Genomic DNA, 17,673 nt, shown 5'->3' with positions numbered 1-17,673 from the left:
TCCTATGACTGTTTCCTTTACCTTTATTATTCGATCTTTGTTAGAAAAATCGCAGATGATCTATATTAATATTATTGTAATCCATGACCTCATTTCACCCTTAAAAAATGTTAAACTTAAAATCTCCAGATAGCATCCTGCAGTTTATAGTGGTACTGAATTAGTTTTATACTGCAGGTAGGATACTTACACATTATGTCAGTTGATATGATGTCATGCCTTTTCTGTAGAGTTTATGTACCAGGAGGCCTTCCTTACCACCTATCGGACATTCATCACACCGCACCAACTCATCGACAAGCTGCTGTACCGCTTCCACAAATTCCACCATGCCAGCGAGAAGAAGAAGAAAGTTGCCAGGAACACATTCTCCCTGCTTATCCGGGTCATTGATGAGCTCAGGTACGTGTTTCTACCTCTATTTTGTACTTAAAACAGCCCAAGTATATGTTTTCTTGTGTATAAAAGATATGGAAATTTGGAGGCAAATTATTTAGATTTTTTAAAGTCATTAGCTTGAGTTATACTACTTTGTTCTATAGTGAGCATACATGTAGATTAAAGCAATCAGGATAAGTCTATCCCCTTGTGTTGACCAGCCAGTATGGAAAAGTTTTCAGCTTGAACTGAATACTAGAAATGAAATGTATTTCATGAAAATTAGTCCTCTATTTTTAAGCTGTAGTAAGAATTAATTGAATAGAGTTTATGCTATTTGACAGTCGTAAGGAGATGGACCAGGCCACCACCCAGAAGATGATGACCCTGGTGTTTGAACTGTTGTGTCAGAGTGATCTAATGCTGGCCAAGGTGCTGAGGAAGAAGGTCATTGAGAAGTGTGAGAGTAAGAGGGCGTCGCCCGACCAGTTCTCCTCTATGACCTTCACCTCCTCCATCACCCTCAAGTCCACGTATGTCTCCCACATGGAATCAAGTGGGACAGTTTTCTTTTTATCCTTCCTCTGTTTCTTTATGGTCATTATCCAAATGTTTCCATGAATAAGAGATTTTAAGATATTTATAACCCCTAAAGTAAATGATAATTTAGAATAAATGCGTAAGTGTGGAAAAAAGATGGATAAGTTTATGTTCTTGGGTGGTAGAGTTCATGGTCTGTAATATTTCATTCTGTTTTTCAGTCCATCAGATTTTCTGTTTTACAAGTCACACGATATTGCAGAACAAATTACACTTCTGGATGCCGAGCTCTTCCAAAAGATTGAGGTAAAAATTAACAAATGGGTTGAATAAATGGATTTTCTGTTTAATGTAAGTGATTAAGGATTTAGCTCAGATTACCGGTACCAGGTAATGTTAATTATATTTACTCCAACAGATTCATGAGGTATCACTATGGGCACGGGAACAGTCAGAAGAACTTAGTCCAAATCTGACCGAGTTCACAGAACACTTTAACAAAATGTCTTACTGGTAAGAAGTCTTATGACATCATCATCAGTGTTAGATGCTGTAGTGGAATAATTAGTGTTTTATTTCTCATTTCTGTAATGCCTTTTGTAGGTGCCGGACTCAAATTCTTACACACGATGAAGCCAAAGACAGAGAGAGATATTTCTTAAAATTCATCAAAATCATGAAGGTACCTATACATTGTGTATGGTCAGAAATAATGTTTAAAATTTCAACATTGTATCACCTCTATTTTCCTACTTTTTTAAAAAATCAAAATAGTCATATCCTACTATCAATTGTATAAACCCATTGATGTCCTTAATTGCATTAAATAAGCATATTTTTCCTTGTCATTCTTAAGGATATAAATTGTCCTTGTTAGCATAGCTACACAGAGTATAGAATGATGAGTTTATTTATTTATTTTTAGCATCTAAGGAAGTTAAATAACTTCAACTCTTACCTTGCTATCCTGTCGGCTGTGGATTCGGCTCCGATCAGACGACTGGAATGGCCCAGACAAAACCTAGAGGCATGTGACCATATTTTTCAACCTCAAACTTTTTTGACCACATTTCTTCTGTACCTTAAAATTCAACTTTGATGGGATCACAATGCTGTACTTTAAAGTACTTTGATATGACCCTATACCTGTACTCTTAACTTCTATTTTGATGGGTATCAAGTTGATGATGTAGGCTAACCGAGATATTGCCCTTTTTCAGGCATTAAAAGAGTTCTGTCAGTTGATTGACAGTTCTGGGTCGTTCCGAGCTTACCGCCAGGCTCTTGCTGAGACTGAGCCCCCCTGTATTCCATACATGTAAGTCATGGCAGCTGTCACTCTCCTATTTGTGTTTTTTTTTTAAAATGAAGGGAATGCTGCATTCAAATCCCTGCAAAGAGGCAGGGACATGTTATTAAATTTGTTGATTTTTTTATGGGACTTTTCTCCTGATTCTACTAATCTTAATGTATGTACTGTAATAGATTGTTCAGAGCTTTTAATAATTCTGAAGTGAATTACTCATTTTCAGAGCCTTTATAAGAATACATGTATTTCCAATTGTGGTTGGAGAATGTAGAACTGTTTTTTCTCTCTCTCCCACAGAGGTCTGATTCTACAGGACCTCACCTTCATCCACATTGGCAACCAGGACCTACTGCCCAATGGAAGCATCAACTTTTCCAAGAGGTGGCAGCAGTTTAACATTCTAGACAACATGAGGCGATTCAAGAAGTGGTAAGTGTAATTATGAGGATATTTATGCAGAATTCAGTCTTCAAGAAATTCTTTGTACTTAAGGTACAATGTCCATCTAACAATTAAGATCAAACATTATCGTTAAAGATATTTTCATGCACAGGGATACTCAAATTTGAATTGTAATTGATATAACTTCAAAAATTGTCATTAAAAATATATTTTCATGCATGAGGATACTTGGGGAATATTGCATCTTTATCTATTAAAACACACAAAAATCTTTAAAATATGATTTTATATTTTTATTGCAGCAACTACCAGATTAAAAGGAATGAAAAACTGATAAACTGCTTTAATAACTTTGATGATTATCTCAGTGAAGAAAGTTTATGGCAGATATCAGAGAAAATTAAACCTTGCGGTGGGAACAAGAAAAGGTTGGAGTTTGACAGCTAATGAGGACAGTAAGGAACAAAGCTGATGCTGGGATAACTCATCTACTGATTTAGTTTGCAGGGTCAGGAAGGAAGTGATACCATGTATCCAATAAGCCATAATTTAATTCACTAAATCATTTTGTGTGGAGTTACATGCACCATTAAATGTGAAATGTTTACAGAAGAGACATGAAGGTTTTGTTTTGAGTGTGAGAGTTGGAGATGATACAAGTTGTACTTATTGTTATAACGCTATGTTTGTTACTTTGACCAATCCCTGACTTGGGGATTACTTGTTATGGATGACCAGATTCCTACTGGTGATGTTCATTGAATGACATTTGATTGGTTGTAGACTTTTATTTATTCCACAGAGTTTTCTTTTTTTACCCAATCCTAGGTTGAAATCAAATTCCTTAAGAATCTAAAAAAATTTTATTATTTAATGAGAGATTATTTTATAATACAAATATAATTTTTTTTTATCTTGTCAATGATTTGTAAAACCTGTATCCACACCTGTAGACTCTGAATTAAATATCTGAAGCACTCTCTTTTTCATTAAATATAGTGATCAATTTTTGGGTTGTCTTTGTGCCAAATTGCTTCTGCTGTTGATTGTGCTATGAGAGGCCTAGAGTATTTGGAGAGTATTTATTGTTCTATGTATACAAGTGCTATGATGTGTCACATTTTATAGAGTTCTGTAATTTATTTCACCGTGTGTAGCAAACTTGCTGTGATTCTGTAGTTGATTAATGATGTCCTATTTATCATGTAGACTTGTAGAATACAGGGAGTTGTATGTTATAGAAAATGGACAACAGGGGTGTATTACAATATTACCATGAATTTGAATCAAAGTGGTGTTATGGAATTAAAAATATCACAATTTTGTTAATTGATGTAAAATATGATTGGATCATAGGCATCTGTATTGCATTTATTACAAGAGTGTAAATTATTGTAACACTACAATGGATTATACACTGATCTGTAATACAAATATTAAAATGAACTGTAATATGTAATCTTATGATGGACTGTAATATGTATTGTTTACACTTGTGTGTTAATTGTAATTTAGATGTTAACGAGTCTAAAGATGCAGACAGGAATACCAAGTGTCAAACTCACTCAGTTGTTGTGGTTTTATATACAAACAATGCCAACCTTTTCTAACACCAGTATTATTGTTAGTTGAATGAATTCTGACCTCGAAATGCACACCATGTACTTTTCTACTGAGCTTTTTTAAAAAATTGATAAATTACCCGTTTTTCTAGAAGAAAAAGATGTAGGATTTTAACAGTTGAGTTTTGGAGACCATTTTTCTCTGTGCTGACGTTTGGAGTCACGTTCAGAACGTTTGTGTTGTTTGATAATTCTGTGTAGGAGATGTTTGTAGAGCTGGCTGGTGTTCAGAATGTATTGTTTTGTTATAGCTGAGTGACCTAGGACCTGTACATAGTCGCCTCATATGCAGTTATTATTAAAGAGTATCAGAAATAAAGAATTATAACAAGTGGCTGTCTCTGTCGTTATCTCGGTTGATCTGGAGAGGAACAGCTTTGTAAGGCACACAGGAAATCAAAGATAACAAAAGAATTAATGATTTTTATAAAATTCTTTAAAAGAGTTCTAAAACAAAACATATATATCAAGATCTCTCTTTGTGGTAATTCTCAGCTAATGTCTGTAAAACCTTTGCCTGGGCTTTACCAGTTTGTTGGACCAGATTTCTGAAGAATCCATCTTCTATCTGTAGAAGTTGATATGGTGTATCAAATTCAACAAGTTTTCCCTGATTCAAAACCTGGAATAAGAAACACATATGCAACTATATGTAATTTAATTGTCTATGTTTAAGTGAACTATTCGATTTACTAATAGCTATATCATTCATACGTTATAACCGTAAAATGAATTAGTAATACTAAGCATAGTGAATTCATTATATACCAGTTCATGTACATGACTACCACTTGAATGTGATAATTTTGGCATTGAATAAAAATACATTTTTACAACTTTGAATGATTGGATTGAAAATATAAAAATATGTGTAAATATACATTTCAACAATAATGTCAATAAGTACTACTATCTTTTATCAATTAAAAACAATACGCTATAAGCAATGTAAATTTCATTATTTTTCACCTCTACGGGGCTCAGTTCGCCATGTTGTTTATTTTTTTATACATGTGATTGTGTGGAGGTATGAGGCAGGGATACTTACCATGACTTTACTGGAGTCCATAATGGTATGAATCCTGTGGGCAACTGTCAGGACCGTACAATTCTTGAACCGACTTCTAATTGTTTCCTGTATCAACCTGTCAGTGCTGTCAAAAAAACCTCAGCTACTGAATATAACCTCATGCTACATTTAAGTGTTTACATGTTTACACATTCAGTCATCTCAGGCCTACTTGTTACAGTTAACAACATCAGAATTCAGCATGCTTGGCCTCTACGATTTCTATGATATTTGACTTAAATGAACTTATAGTTGACATTAAGATGCTGTGACCTAGAAGAAGATCCCTAGTCATTCTTTGACCTACTTGTTGTATTCTGTGACCTGCATTTGACCTGAACATATTATGGAACCTTATTTTGATTCCTTCACACTTTGTGACCACCACAGATTCTGTTATCTGACCCTTCCTGACTGTGACCTACTTCTGACCTCCACAGACTCCGTTACCTACTTGTGGTCCACATTGGCCGTGGCCTCGTCCAGCACCAGTATGTTGTTCTGTCGGAGGATGGCCCTGGCCAGACACACCAGCTGTCTCTGCCCCACACTCAGGTTCTGTCCGCTGTCAGACACCTCCATGTACAGTCCCTCTCTCTCACTCTGAACTTTCACCTTGAGCTGAACCTGTAATAGAATGCAATGTAGCTTAGACTTAATGCATCTGTAAACACTGATTCAATTTCAAGACTTATTACAACAATGATATTGTAACACACATCTGTCAGTCTTACTGCCATGTTTGTACCTGTTCTAGTGCTATCCATAGCTGGTCATCTGTGTATTCCTCAAAAGGATCCAAATTCTTCCTTAAAGTACCACTGAATAAAATTGGATCCTAAAAAAAGTTTATTAATTCAGTTCCAATTTGAATGGGATCTATATAAAAAGTGCATGTATGTGCAGACCTGATAAAAAGAAAACTTGACTGTTAGATGACCCCCAGTGTTAAACAATGCCAACATAGTGGAACCCTAAACTGAAAACTTGTTGAGATTTTGCAAGATAACAAATTGTACTTGTGTATAAAATATACTCAAGTATAAAATGTTCCATTTTCTTACATCAGTATGTGACTTGTATGGTTGACACTACCTGTGGAATGACAGAGATTTTATTCCTGAGTTCATGGAGGCCGATCTTTAACACATTGACATCGTCGATATAAATCTCTCCTATAGGCTCCGCTAACCTCAGTAAAGCGGCCAGTAAAGAACTCTTCCCTGCTCCAGTCCTCCCCACAATCCCAATCTGAAAGGAAGATCCAGACTTATCCCATTGTCAAAGCATGCTTTATTAGGTCCTCAAAATATCCTCGCTGATTGTCTTTAATTGATCATCTGGCTGTCTGCCGGTCTATCTGTCTGTCTGTGTGTCTTATGGTGTTTTACATCTGATTTGACTCTGAACTTACCTTCTCTCTGCTATTGATAAGACATGTTATATTGTGTAAGACTTGGTCAGTATCAGATGAGTACTGTAGTCCTACATTGATTAATTTAATCTCCCCATTTTGAGGCCATGAGGAAGGGGGCGGGGAATTGGAGACTTTGGGGGCCTCCTGTTCTAGCTTTGTGTAGGACACGATTCTTTCCACAGATGTCATCTACAATCAGAGTCATTTAAAACTGTTTACAAGTAGAAATAACATAGAGCAAATTTCTTCTCTGAACACCCAAGAATATCTAGAATACATGTACAGAAAGATGTGAATGGATGTAAAATGGACTCTTACCAGTGTGTTTAAGTCGGCTGTTTTCCTCATCATATACGCAAAAGGGGTGGCCATTGTCAGCAAATAGTTCAGAGCCATTCCAAACAGTCCCCCGGATAATCCAATCACTGAAACAGAAAACCAGTACTTACTATCTTACTAAGACTTCTAGACGGACCACTACTTACTACCTTTCTGGGACCATTACTTACTATCTTACTAACACCATTACTTTCTAACTAACTGGGACCACTACTTACTATCTTACCGTGACCACTACTAACTATCTTACTGGGACCAGTACTTACTATTTTACTGGGACCACTACTTACTACTAGCATCTTATTGGGACCACTACTTACTATCTGAGACCATTACTTACTATCTTACTGGGGCCACTACTTACTCTCTTACCGGAACCACTACTAAATATCTTACTATCTGAGACCACTACTTACTATTTTACTGGGACCACTTCTTACTATCTTACTGGGACCACTACTTACTATCTTACTGGGACCACTCCTTACATTCTGAGACCATTACTTACTATCTTACTGGGACCACTACATACTATCTTACTGGGACCACTACTTACTATCCGAGACCATTACTTACTATCTTACTGGGACCACTACTTACTCTCTTACCGGAACCACTACTAAATATCTTACTATCTGAGACCACTACTTACTATCTTACTGGGACCATGACTTACTATTTGAGAACACTACTTACTTTCTTACTGGGACCATTACTTACTATCTTACTGGGACAACTACTAAATATCTTACTGGGACAACTACTTACTATATGAGACCAATACTTACTATCTTACTGGGACCATTATTTACTATCATACTGGGACCATTACTTATTAACTTACTGGGACCACTACTTTCTATCTTACTGGGACCACTACTTCCTTTCTTACTGGGACCACTACTTACTATCTTACTGGGACCATTACTAACTATCTTACTGGGACCACTCCTTACTATCTGAGACCACTACTTACTATCTTACTGGGACCATTACTTACTATATTACTGGGACCACTCCTTACTATCTGAGACCACTACTTACTATCTTACTGGGACCATTACTTACTATCTTACTGGGACCACTCCTTAGTATCTGAAACCATTACTTACTTTCTTACTGGGACCACTACTTACTATCTTACTGGGACCACTACTTACTATCTGAAACCACTACTTACTATCTTACTGGGACAATTACTTACTATTTTACCGGGACCACTCCTTACTATCTTATTGGGACCACTACTAAATATCTTACTGGGACCATTACTTACTATTTGAGACCACTACTTACTATCTTACTGGGACCATTACTTACTCTCTTACTGGGACAACTACTAAATGTCTTACTGGGACAATTACTTACTATATGAGACCAATACTTACTATCTTACTGGGACAACTACTAAATATCTTACTGGGACCACTCCTTACTATCTTATTGGGACCACTACTAAATATCTTACTGGGACCATTACTTACTATTTGAGACCACTACTTACTATCTCACTGGGACCATTACTTACTCTCTTACTGGGACAACTACTAAATATCTTACTGGGACAACAACTTACTATATGAGACCAATACTTACTATCTTACTGGGACAACTACTAAATATCTTACTAGGACCATTACTTTCTATCTAACTGAGACCACTGCAAACTATCTTACTGGGGCCACTACTTACTGTCTTCCTTGGACCACTACTTTACTACCTGAGACCCTTACTAACTATCTTACTGGGACCACTACTTACTATCTTACGGGGACCATTATTTTCTATCTAACTGAAACCACTATCTTACTAAGACCATTACTTACTATCTTACTGGGACCATTGCTTACTATCTTACTGGGACCACTACTTGCTATCTTACTGGGACCATTAGTTACTATCTTACTAGGACCATTACTTACAATCTGAGACCACTACCTACTATCTTACTGGGACCACTACTAACTGTCTTCCTTGGACCACTACTTACTATCTTACTGGGACCATTACTTACTGTCTTATTGTGACAACTACTTACTATCTTACTGGGATCAGGGGTTGGTCACGTGACGGACAACAGTGCGGACGTGCTTTTCTTGCTCCGTCAATTTTGATCGTTTTTTCGCCTATTATAGGTGCAAATGTAAAAATTTTTGCATTTAAAAGGTTGCGTTATCATAGGACTATGTGTGTATAATTCCTTTCCTTATTTTCTGGAAATTTTTGGAACCTTAAAGGACACATTTCTTTGTACTGTGTCTGTTTGGATTCGTGAGAAGGTGTTCACTATCTACTCAGTACCAAATACTTGTCTGGCCTACTTATGTACTGAAGCCCAGTCGTGTCTTCAAAACATTTTACAATGGAATGGTCACATACTATTAAACCTGTATATATGCGTAACAGGGACATCCAAATAAATAAAGGTAAATTTTATTCAGATTTTGATATTGCTGAGGCGGCAAGCGGCGTAGTCTCTGATGTGCTATGTGTGCAAAGGGACCGAGATCTGTGGAGGATCTACATCAAATCTGCAGAAAGCAGAGATATCCTCGTAAACGAAGGATTCACACTCGGAAGCAGAGCTGTCCAAGTGTTCGATACAAATCCCTACTCCGCGGGAACAGATTCTCCAGATGAAAAAGTTGTGCGCATCTTCGTGAAAGGGATACCCCTCTCCGTAGAAGACAGCTGCGTAAAAAACATGCTGGAAGGTCTCGGTGCAAAGCTAACAAGCGATATAAAATATGAAAAAATTCGTCACCCCATAACTCACCGTATGACAGAAATTCTGAACGGGAACCGTTTTGTGTATATGTCACCCCTTGAAAACGATGCTTTTCTACCGCGTAGCGCAGTTTGTGCAGGACTTCGCTGCACTATTGCTCACAAGGGTCAACCTGTGCGTGAAAGCAAAAAGCAGTGCACAAATTGTTGGGCTGATGACCACTACAGGAATAACTGCGAATATGAGCAGTGCTGCAGAATTTGCAAACAAACAGGTCATTTTCCGGGATCGCCAAAATGTAGGCAATACGTCTCTGAGCAAGATGATATCGTCTGCTTCTCTGGAAAAGACAACCCTCTATCAAATTTTTCTCCATCGGATCTCAAAGTCTTCGGACAAACGTTTCCCTCAGCTGAACATGCTTTCCAGCATGTGAAATCGCTAAGGTCAGGAGACCTTAGCCGCGCGGAGGCTATACGCAAATCGGAAACCGCTTTGGACGCCAAGCGCTTGGGAAGCCAGGTTCTAGAATCTGATGCTTGGATTTCGTCTAAGGATACCGTGATGCGTGAAATTCTGGAAGCAAAGCTACAGCAGTGTGCCAAATTTAAAGATGCGTTAGCTAATGTTAAAAAAACCGACATCCTAATGGAATCCACGTGGGACAGCTACTGGGGTAGCGGTCTCAACCTCACCGGAACACCCCATACCGTGATGCAACACTGGCCGGGACAGAATAGGCTCGGACGCTTACTCGCTGGCATTGCATCCCAGTTGCAGCGAACGGAACCCACGTCTGACCCTAAGTCAGGATCAAGCAGCAGCTCCAGGACATCGACGAGGAAAAACAAGAAGAACTAAGCTATAGTAAGCTTTAGCAGTATGCTTCTTTTAACGTAATGGACAAGCTTAACTGTTTATCTGTTAACTGCAGAGGGTTAAATACTGCAGAAAAGCGTCTAAAATTTTATACCTGGATAAATGATAGTAATTTTGATATCATATTTATACAAGAAACACATTATACTGAGAATAACACTGTAAATTATGATGCACGATGGTCGGGTATATCTGTGCACTCTTTTTCTCAGACTCCCCTTTTAGCAGGGGTGTTTCAATTTTATTTAAAAATAACTTGTCATGTAAAATTATTAATACTTATAAAACAAATGATGGTAGGAAGCTTATGGTAAATATAGAGTTTGACCACAAAATTATTACAATTGTAAATATATATGCACCAAACGATGTAAATAATAGATGCGATTTTTTAAAGAAAACTTTAGACTGGATAAAAAAAATATGCTCAGAGTTTTGAGAATATTTTGATATGCGGAGACTTTAACTGCCTACCAGATAATCTAAATCCAGATAAAAGTGTACTTCTGTTTAAATCTTTGTTGAACAAACTCGACTTATGTGATTTATGGAAATATATGAAAGGAAACAAGCAAGGTTATACGTGGTGTAATGGGGCAAATGTCCCAGCAAGTAGAATTGACTATATTCTAAAATCTAGTGCTTTTTGTTATGCGTGTGAAAGTATAAGAATTCAAAACATTCCAGGGTCTCATTCAAATGGTACGAGAATGTCCGATCATAAATGTTTAATTTTTTCTCTTACTACAAATGAAAATTTAAGAGGACCAGGATATTGGAAATTCAATACTTCGTTACTTGAAAACAAAAACTTCATAGGTGAAATGAATATACTCCTTAAGCATTTTACTTTTGATAAAGAAAAGCCTATCGATTCATGGGATATTTTGAAAAGAAGGATAAAAACTTTCTGTATAAATTTCTCAAAAAAGTTTTCTAAATCATATAAAAGCAAAATAAGCTCAATCCAAAAAGAAATAAATATTATTGAAAACTTGCCTTATGAAAATATTAATATGAACAGAAAAAGAGAATTAGAAACATAATTGTCAGAGTTGATAAACAAAAAAGCAAAAGGTGCTCAAATAAGGTCCAGAGCAAACTGGATAGAAAAATGGAGAGAAAAATACCGCTTACTTCCTAAGTTTAGAAAAGAAAAGACAATTATCAAACATGATTAAATCTTTAAGAAACGGAAATAATTATATATCTGATGAAGACCAAATTTTACAATCTCTTTGCGAATTTTATGAGAAATTATATAAATCATGCAACATAAATAACAGTACAGTAGATGAATATCTCGATAATATAAATTTAGAATATATATTAAACGACAAAGACAGAATAGAACTAGACAAATTTCAAACGCTTTCGGAATGTACAGAAGCTATACTAAGTATGAAAAAAAATAAGTCTCCGGGACTTGATGGATTACCATCAGAATTTTACCAAACATTTTAGGAAAGCTTAAAAGAAAATTATTATTGTACTATTCAAGAAATTTATAAAAAGGAAACTATGGCATATTCGCAGAGGCTCTCTCTTATCACTCTATTATTTAAAAAAGGAGATCCACAAAACTTAAATAATTATAGACCTATTAGCTTTACAAACACCGATTATAAAATTATTGCTTTTATTTTTGCTAACAGACTTCAAAATATACTTGATAAAACAATACATATTAATCAATCAGCTTATATTAAAGGACGAAATATAGCGTTAAACGCAAGATTAATTGTTGATATTTTTGATTATTATGAGGAGAATAACTTGGAATCAATTTTGTTATTCCTTGACTTTCAAAAAGCGTTTGATTCTGTTGAGTGGAATTTTATGTTAAAAGTTCTTAAAAAATTAATTCAATTTTGGAGAAAACGTTTTGAAATGGATTAACATATTGTATAACAAACCTATATTCAGAATAAAAAACAATGGGTGGATATCTAAGACATGTAATATGTATAGAGGCATAAGACAGGGGTGTCCGGTATCAGCAGTATTATTTCTTTTCGTTGTTGAAATCATAGCAATCGTCATAAGGTCTAATCCAAATATAATAGGCTTTCAAAAACCTGGAATGATTCAGAGTATAAAGATTATACAACATGCAGATGACTGTACTCTCCCTTTAAAAGACGAAGCTTCATTGAAAAATTCCCTAGAGATAATACAAAGTTTTAGTAAAGTATCAGGTATGAAATTAAATATGTCTAAAAAAGAATGTCTCTTAACAGGTCCCTGGAAAAATGTTTTACAAGAAATAGAAAATGTAAGAGTAAACAAAACATGTATAAAAACTCTTGGAATCTTTATAGGTCAAAACAAAGAGATGTGTTACAATAAAAATTGGACAAAAATTGTTGACGATTTAGAAAAACTATTTGAGTCATGGAAAACAAGAAAATTAACAATATTTGGTAAAGTTTGTGTAATAATTAGTTTGGCAATACCAAAATTCTTATACACTGGATCAATTTTAAACCTCCCAGATGAAGGTATACTGAAAAAAATACAGAGTCTTTTATATAATTTTATTTGGAATAAAAAAGACAGGATCAAAAGAAATACTCAGATAGGAAAAATTCAAGATGGAGGCATAGGTATTGTTAATATACTGATGAAACTTAAATACATAAAAGTGTCCTGGATAAATCACATTTCCAGAAAAAACAGTTCCTTATCAATTCTTGTAGAGAGTCTGTGTAAAGAAATGTTTTTTTGATTTTGAGTATCTCTGTAAAACCAATGTAACATGTTTACATGATTATCAAATGATGGAACATTTTCCCCTGTTTTAAAAAGAAAAATTTGTCTTTTTTAACGAATGTAAAAATTTAAATCAGACATGAATCTAAACGCACTATTAAAAGAACCGCTATGGTGTAATAAAAATTTTGTGTTTAAAAACAAACCAGTATTTTTTAAAGAGTGGTTAAAAAGTGGTATCAAGTACTTAAACGATATTGTAAACGAAAATGGTTTGAAACCTGCAGAATGGTTTAGTGACCAACTTGTCTGTAAAAGAAACTGGATATGTGAATATGTAATTATAAAAACGATCTTTTCAAAATGTTTTCAAAAATATGATTTGTCAGATATTCAATATGAAAACATTGTATTCGGAAAAACGTCTTTTGAACTGTGTTTTAAAAACCATGTATACATCTGTGATATTAATTCAAAGCTAATTTATGACATTTTTCGTCAAAAACAATTTGTAGCACCATTACATCAATTTTTGAATGTTTTTGAAATTTCCAAGGAATCATGGAAATCTATTGATGAACAAAAAATCTTAGCCATTAAAGACAAAAAAATATCTGACTTTCATTACAGACTACTAAACAATTTAATATGTAATAGAGAAATGATGAAAAGATGGAAAATTGTTGAAAATGATATGTCTGTCTTTTGTAAAAATGTAAAGGAAAACAACGAGCATCTCATTCTGAGATGTAAGAATGTAAGTCAAATATGGGACACTGTTCAAAAATGTTTAAATTTTGATGTATCATGGAAAACAGTAGTAAAAGTTTTTTATTTTGAAAAGAATGAGAAAACACTATTTCTTAACAGTTTGATTTCTTTGATTGCCTGTAAGATATATAAGTATAAAATGTATTGTAGAATTGAAAACAAAGAGGAAAAACCTCAAGAAATATGTAATCATATAAAATATGTACTAACTTTTTTCTCTGAGGTCTACAAATCGTTGTCAGAAAGGAATTTTGCAATCCTTTTAAAACGTATTAGAAGCAGTTTAAAGTTCATATACTGTGGAATCATTAGATTTCGTGGTGGCTCAATTTTCGTTGAATTCGTGGGTACCTCGCATCCACGAATTAACATCCTCAACGAATTAATAAATTAGGGTAATAAAGTCATATATCCTTTGTAGGTTTAAGAAAATACACGAAATTACGTCCCCACGAACCTGTCCAATTTAAGCAATCCACGAAAATTGGCCCCCACGAAATTTAATGATTCCACAGTAATAGGTAAATTGATACATAACTTATTTTCATTATATATATATTTATATATCTTTTCTATATCTGTTTTGTTATATAAATAGGTGCCAACAGGTCCACATACCAGGTGTGGTCGCTGTTTTGCTAACATGGGGCATTAGAGACTTGTAGTAAGCAGATTGTGGCCCTTCATGTTAGCATAGGCAATATCTTGCTGTACTAAAAGTGAAATATACATGTGTGTTTGAAACCTTTTTTCATTACCTTTTTGTCAATCTTTTTTTTATGTTTTTTTTAAAAAAAATATTTTTTTTACTTATAAGATTTATGTCGAATACTCTGTATGAAAATGTGCATGTCTATTTATATTTAAAGATCCTATACATCTATGTTGAAAAATTATGCAGTAAGTACTTTTGCTATTGTATTAAGAACAAATGTTAATAAAAAAAATCTTACTGGGACCATCACTTACTATCTTACAGGGACCACTACTCACTATCTTACTGGGACCATTACTTACTATCAAAGACCACTACTTACCCACCTACTGGGATCATTATTTACTATCTTATTGGGACCATTACTTACTATCTGAGACCATTACTTGCTATCTGAGACCATTACTTACTATCTTACTGGGAGAACTACTTACTATCTTACTGGGACAACTAGTTACTTTCTTACTAAGACCACTTCTTACTATCTGAGACCACTACTTACTTTCTTACTGGGACTATTACTTACAATCTTATTGGAACTATTACCTACTATTTGAGACAATTGCTTACTATTTTACTGGGACCACTACTTATTATCTTACTGGGACCACTACTTACTATCTGAGACCATTTCCAACTATCTTACTGGGATGTTGGTGACGGCGGGGCCTGAGACCATTACTTTCAATCTAACTGGGACCACTACTTTCTATCTTACTGAGACCACTACTTACTGACTTACTTACTAACTGGGACCACTGCATACTATCTTACTGGGACCATTACTTTCTATCTAACTGAAACCACCACTTACTATCTTACTGAGACCATTACTTACTATCTTACTGGGACCACTTCTTACTACTTTACTAGGACCACTACTTACTATCTTACTGGAACCATTACTTACTATCTTCCTGCGACCACTACTAACTATCTGAGACCACTACTTACTTTCTTACTGGGACCATTAATAACAGTCATCCTGGGACCACTACTTACTACTTGAGACCTTTCATTACTTTCTTACTGGGATTACTACTTACCATCTTACTTAGATCATTACTTACCATCTTACTGGGACCACTACTTACTATTTAACTGGAACTATTACTTACTATCTTACTGGGACCACTACCTACTATCTGAGACCATTACTTACTATCTTACTGGGACCACTACCTACTATCTTACTGGGACCACTACTTACTATCTTCCTAGGACCATTACTTTTTATCTAACTGGGACCACTACAAACTATCTTACTGGGACCATTACTTACTGTCTTCCTTCGACCACTACTTACTACCTGAGAACCTTACTTACTATCTTACTTGGATTACTAATTACCATCTTACTAAGATCAATACTTTCTATCTAACTGAAACCACTACTTACCATCTTACTGGGACCACTACTTACTACTATACTGGGACCACTTCTTACTATCTTACTGGGACCACTACTTACTATCTTACTGGGACCACCACCTACTATCTGAGACCATTACTTACTATCTTACTGGGGCCACTACTTACTCTCTTACTGGGACCATTACTTACTGTCTTCCTGGGACCACTACTTACTACCCGAGTCCCTTCCTTACTATCTTACTGGGATTACTACTTACCATCTTACTAAGATCATTACTTACTATCTTACTGGGACCACTACCTACTATCTTACTGGGACCACTACTTACTCTCTTACTGGGACCATTACTTACTATGTTACTGGGACCACTACTTACATTTAACATCTAACTGGGACCACTACTTATTATCTTACTGGGACCACTACTTACTATCTGGGACCACTACTTACTATCTTACTGGGATCACTACTTTCTTTCTAACTAAGACCACTACTTACTATCTTACTGGTGCCACTACTTACCATCTAACTGGGACCACTACTTACTATGTTATTGATTCCACTACTTACTATCCCTGAGAACCAATGACAACAAGATGACAAGGACAAAGTAGACATCCAGGATGAAAAGAGAACGCACACTGAACCAGCGGATGGTGGACAGGTAAAGGAAGAAGGCACTGGTGTGTCGGTCCTGGAATCTGTCAAAATCCTGCAGGAACTTCCGACTCATCCCCAGGGCACGGATTGACTGGAGTCCCACCAGAGTGTCAGAGATGTGGGAGAAGATAGGACTCTGGGCTTAACAAAGAACAGGAGATTGAACAAAGGATGCATGCTAAGATTTAAATTGGACTCCTGGCTACCCTAATCAAAGAAACAAGGAGTGGAACGAACTGTACATGATAAAGGCTCAAATCATTGTTTTGTTACTTTAAGAAGATGATTTGACAAAGGTTGCATGCAAGATCGTAGTGGCTTTTGTAGCTTCTAAGTAGATACATGTATCCAAGTCCTACGGAATGCACTGTATGTGTTAATGCTTCTTATGGATAAACTAAAATATTGTTTAAGATTATAATGGCCACATCAAACTAGTTAGCTGCTATAATCTTGAACACAACCCTGAACTTGCATTTTACTTACTCATGGCTTCTAAACGTTTCATATTTCTTGTAGTCGGTAACGAGAACCATCTTATTAAGTAAAGTACTATAACCAAGGGAGTCAAAGGTAACAGCAAGAAAGGATTGATGATACAGGTTATACCAATTTTCATTGCCAATTGAACAGATATCTAAATTAAAATACAAAATGAAAGAGCTGATATTTAATATTTAGAACAATAAACATATGGGTCTTAAAGGTCAATTGAAAAAATATGACATATTTTTTAAAGGGGCATGGTCACGATTTTG

The 17,673-nt window shown here is 35.4% G+C and overlaps 3 protein-coding genes across 4 annotated transcripts in view; 2 read left to right on the top strand and 1 right to left on the bottom strand.

The window, feature by feature from the left end:
- The first annotated feature begins 73 nt into the window (after positions 1–73).
- LOC136273174 (rap guanine nucleotide exchange factor 1-like) lies at positions 74–1,295 on the top strand. Its single transcript, XM_066077392.1, has 3 exons — positions 74–402; positions 723–911; positions 1,140–1,295. Exons 1-3 carry the CDS (start codon positions 236–238, stop codon positions 1,249–1,251), a joined length of 468 nt encoding a protein of 155 aa, XP_065933464.1. The 5' UTR covers positions 74–235; the 3' UTR covers positions 1,252–1,295.
- A 19-nt stretch (positions 1,296–1,314) lies between these two features.
- Positions 1,315–4,582, top strand: LOC136273173 (rap guanine nucleotide exchange factor 1-like). The gene is made up of 6 exons (XM_066077391.1): positions 1,315–1,431; positions 1,522–1,600; positions 1,844–1,945; positions 2,139–2,236; positions 2,525–2,656; positions 2,932–4,582. The coding sequence occupies exons 1-6, from the start codon at positions 1,421–1,423 to the stop codon at positions 3,074–3,076; spliced, it is 567 nt and encodes a 188-aa protein (XP_065933463.1). The 5' UTR covers positions 1,315–1,420; the 3' UTR covers positions 3,077–4,582.
- Positions 4,583–4,659: 77 nt separating this feature from the next.
- LOC105337545 (ATP-binding cassette sub-family C member 4) overlaps positions 4,660–17,673 on the bottom strand; it is a 39,288-nt gene continuing 26,274 nt past the window's right edge. The window contains exons 22-30 of one of the 2 annotated variants that reach the window (XM_066077369.1): positions 17,402–17,552; positions 16,826–17,056; positions 7,056–7,162; positions 6,735–6,926; positions 6,416–6,571; positions 6,069–6,158; positions 5,775–5,947; positions 5,300–5,405; positions 4,660–4,873 (exon numbers count right to left, since the gene is read on the bottom strand). In XM_066077369.1, the coding sequence (XP_065933441.1) occupies positions 4,718–4,873; positions 5,300–5,405; positions 5,775–5,947; positions 6,069–6,158; positions 6,416–6,571; positions 6,735–6,926; positions 7,056–7,162; positions 16,826–17,056; positions 17,402–17,552 (1,362 nt within the window). In that variant the 3' untranslated portion in view covers positions 4,660–4,717. Of the gene's footprint in view, positions 4,874–5,299; positions 5,406–5,774; positions 5,948–6,063; positions 6,159–6,384; positions 6,572–6,734; positions 6,927–7,055; positions 7,163–16,825; positions 17,057–17,401; positions 17,553–17,673 lie in introns of those variants that run through there. The other variant, XM_066077371.1, reaches the window with a different exon arrangement.

Source organism: Magallana gigas, chromosome 2 (genome assembly GCF_963853765.1).
Source record: "Magallana gigas chromosome 2, xbMagGiga1.1, whole genome shotgun sequence".
Taxonomy (NCBI): Eukaryota; Metazoa; Mollusca; class Bivalvia; order Ostreida; family Ostreidae; genus Magallana; species Magallana gigas.
The sequence above is the reverse complement of the archived record's forward strand: the minus strand, read 5'-3'. Positions and strand labels throughout refer to the sequence as shown.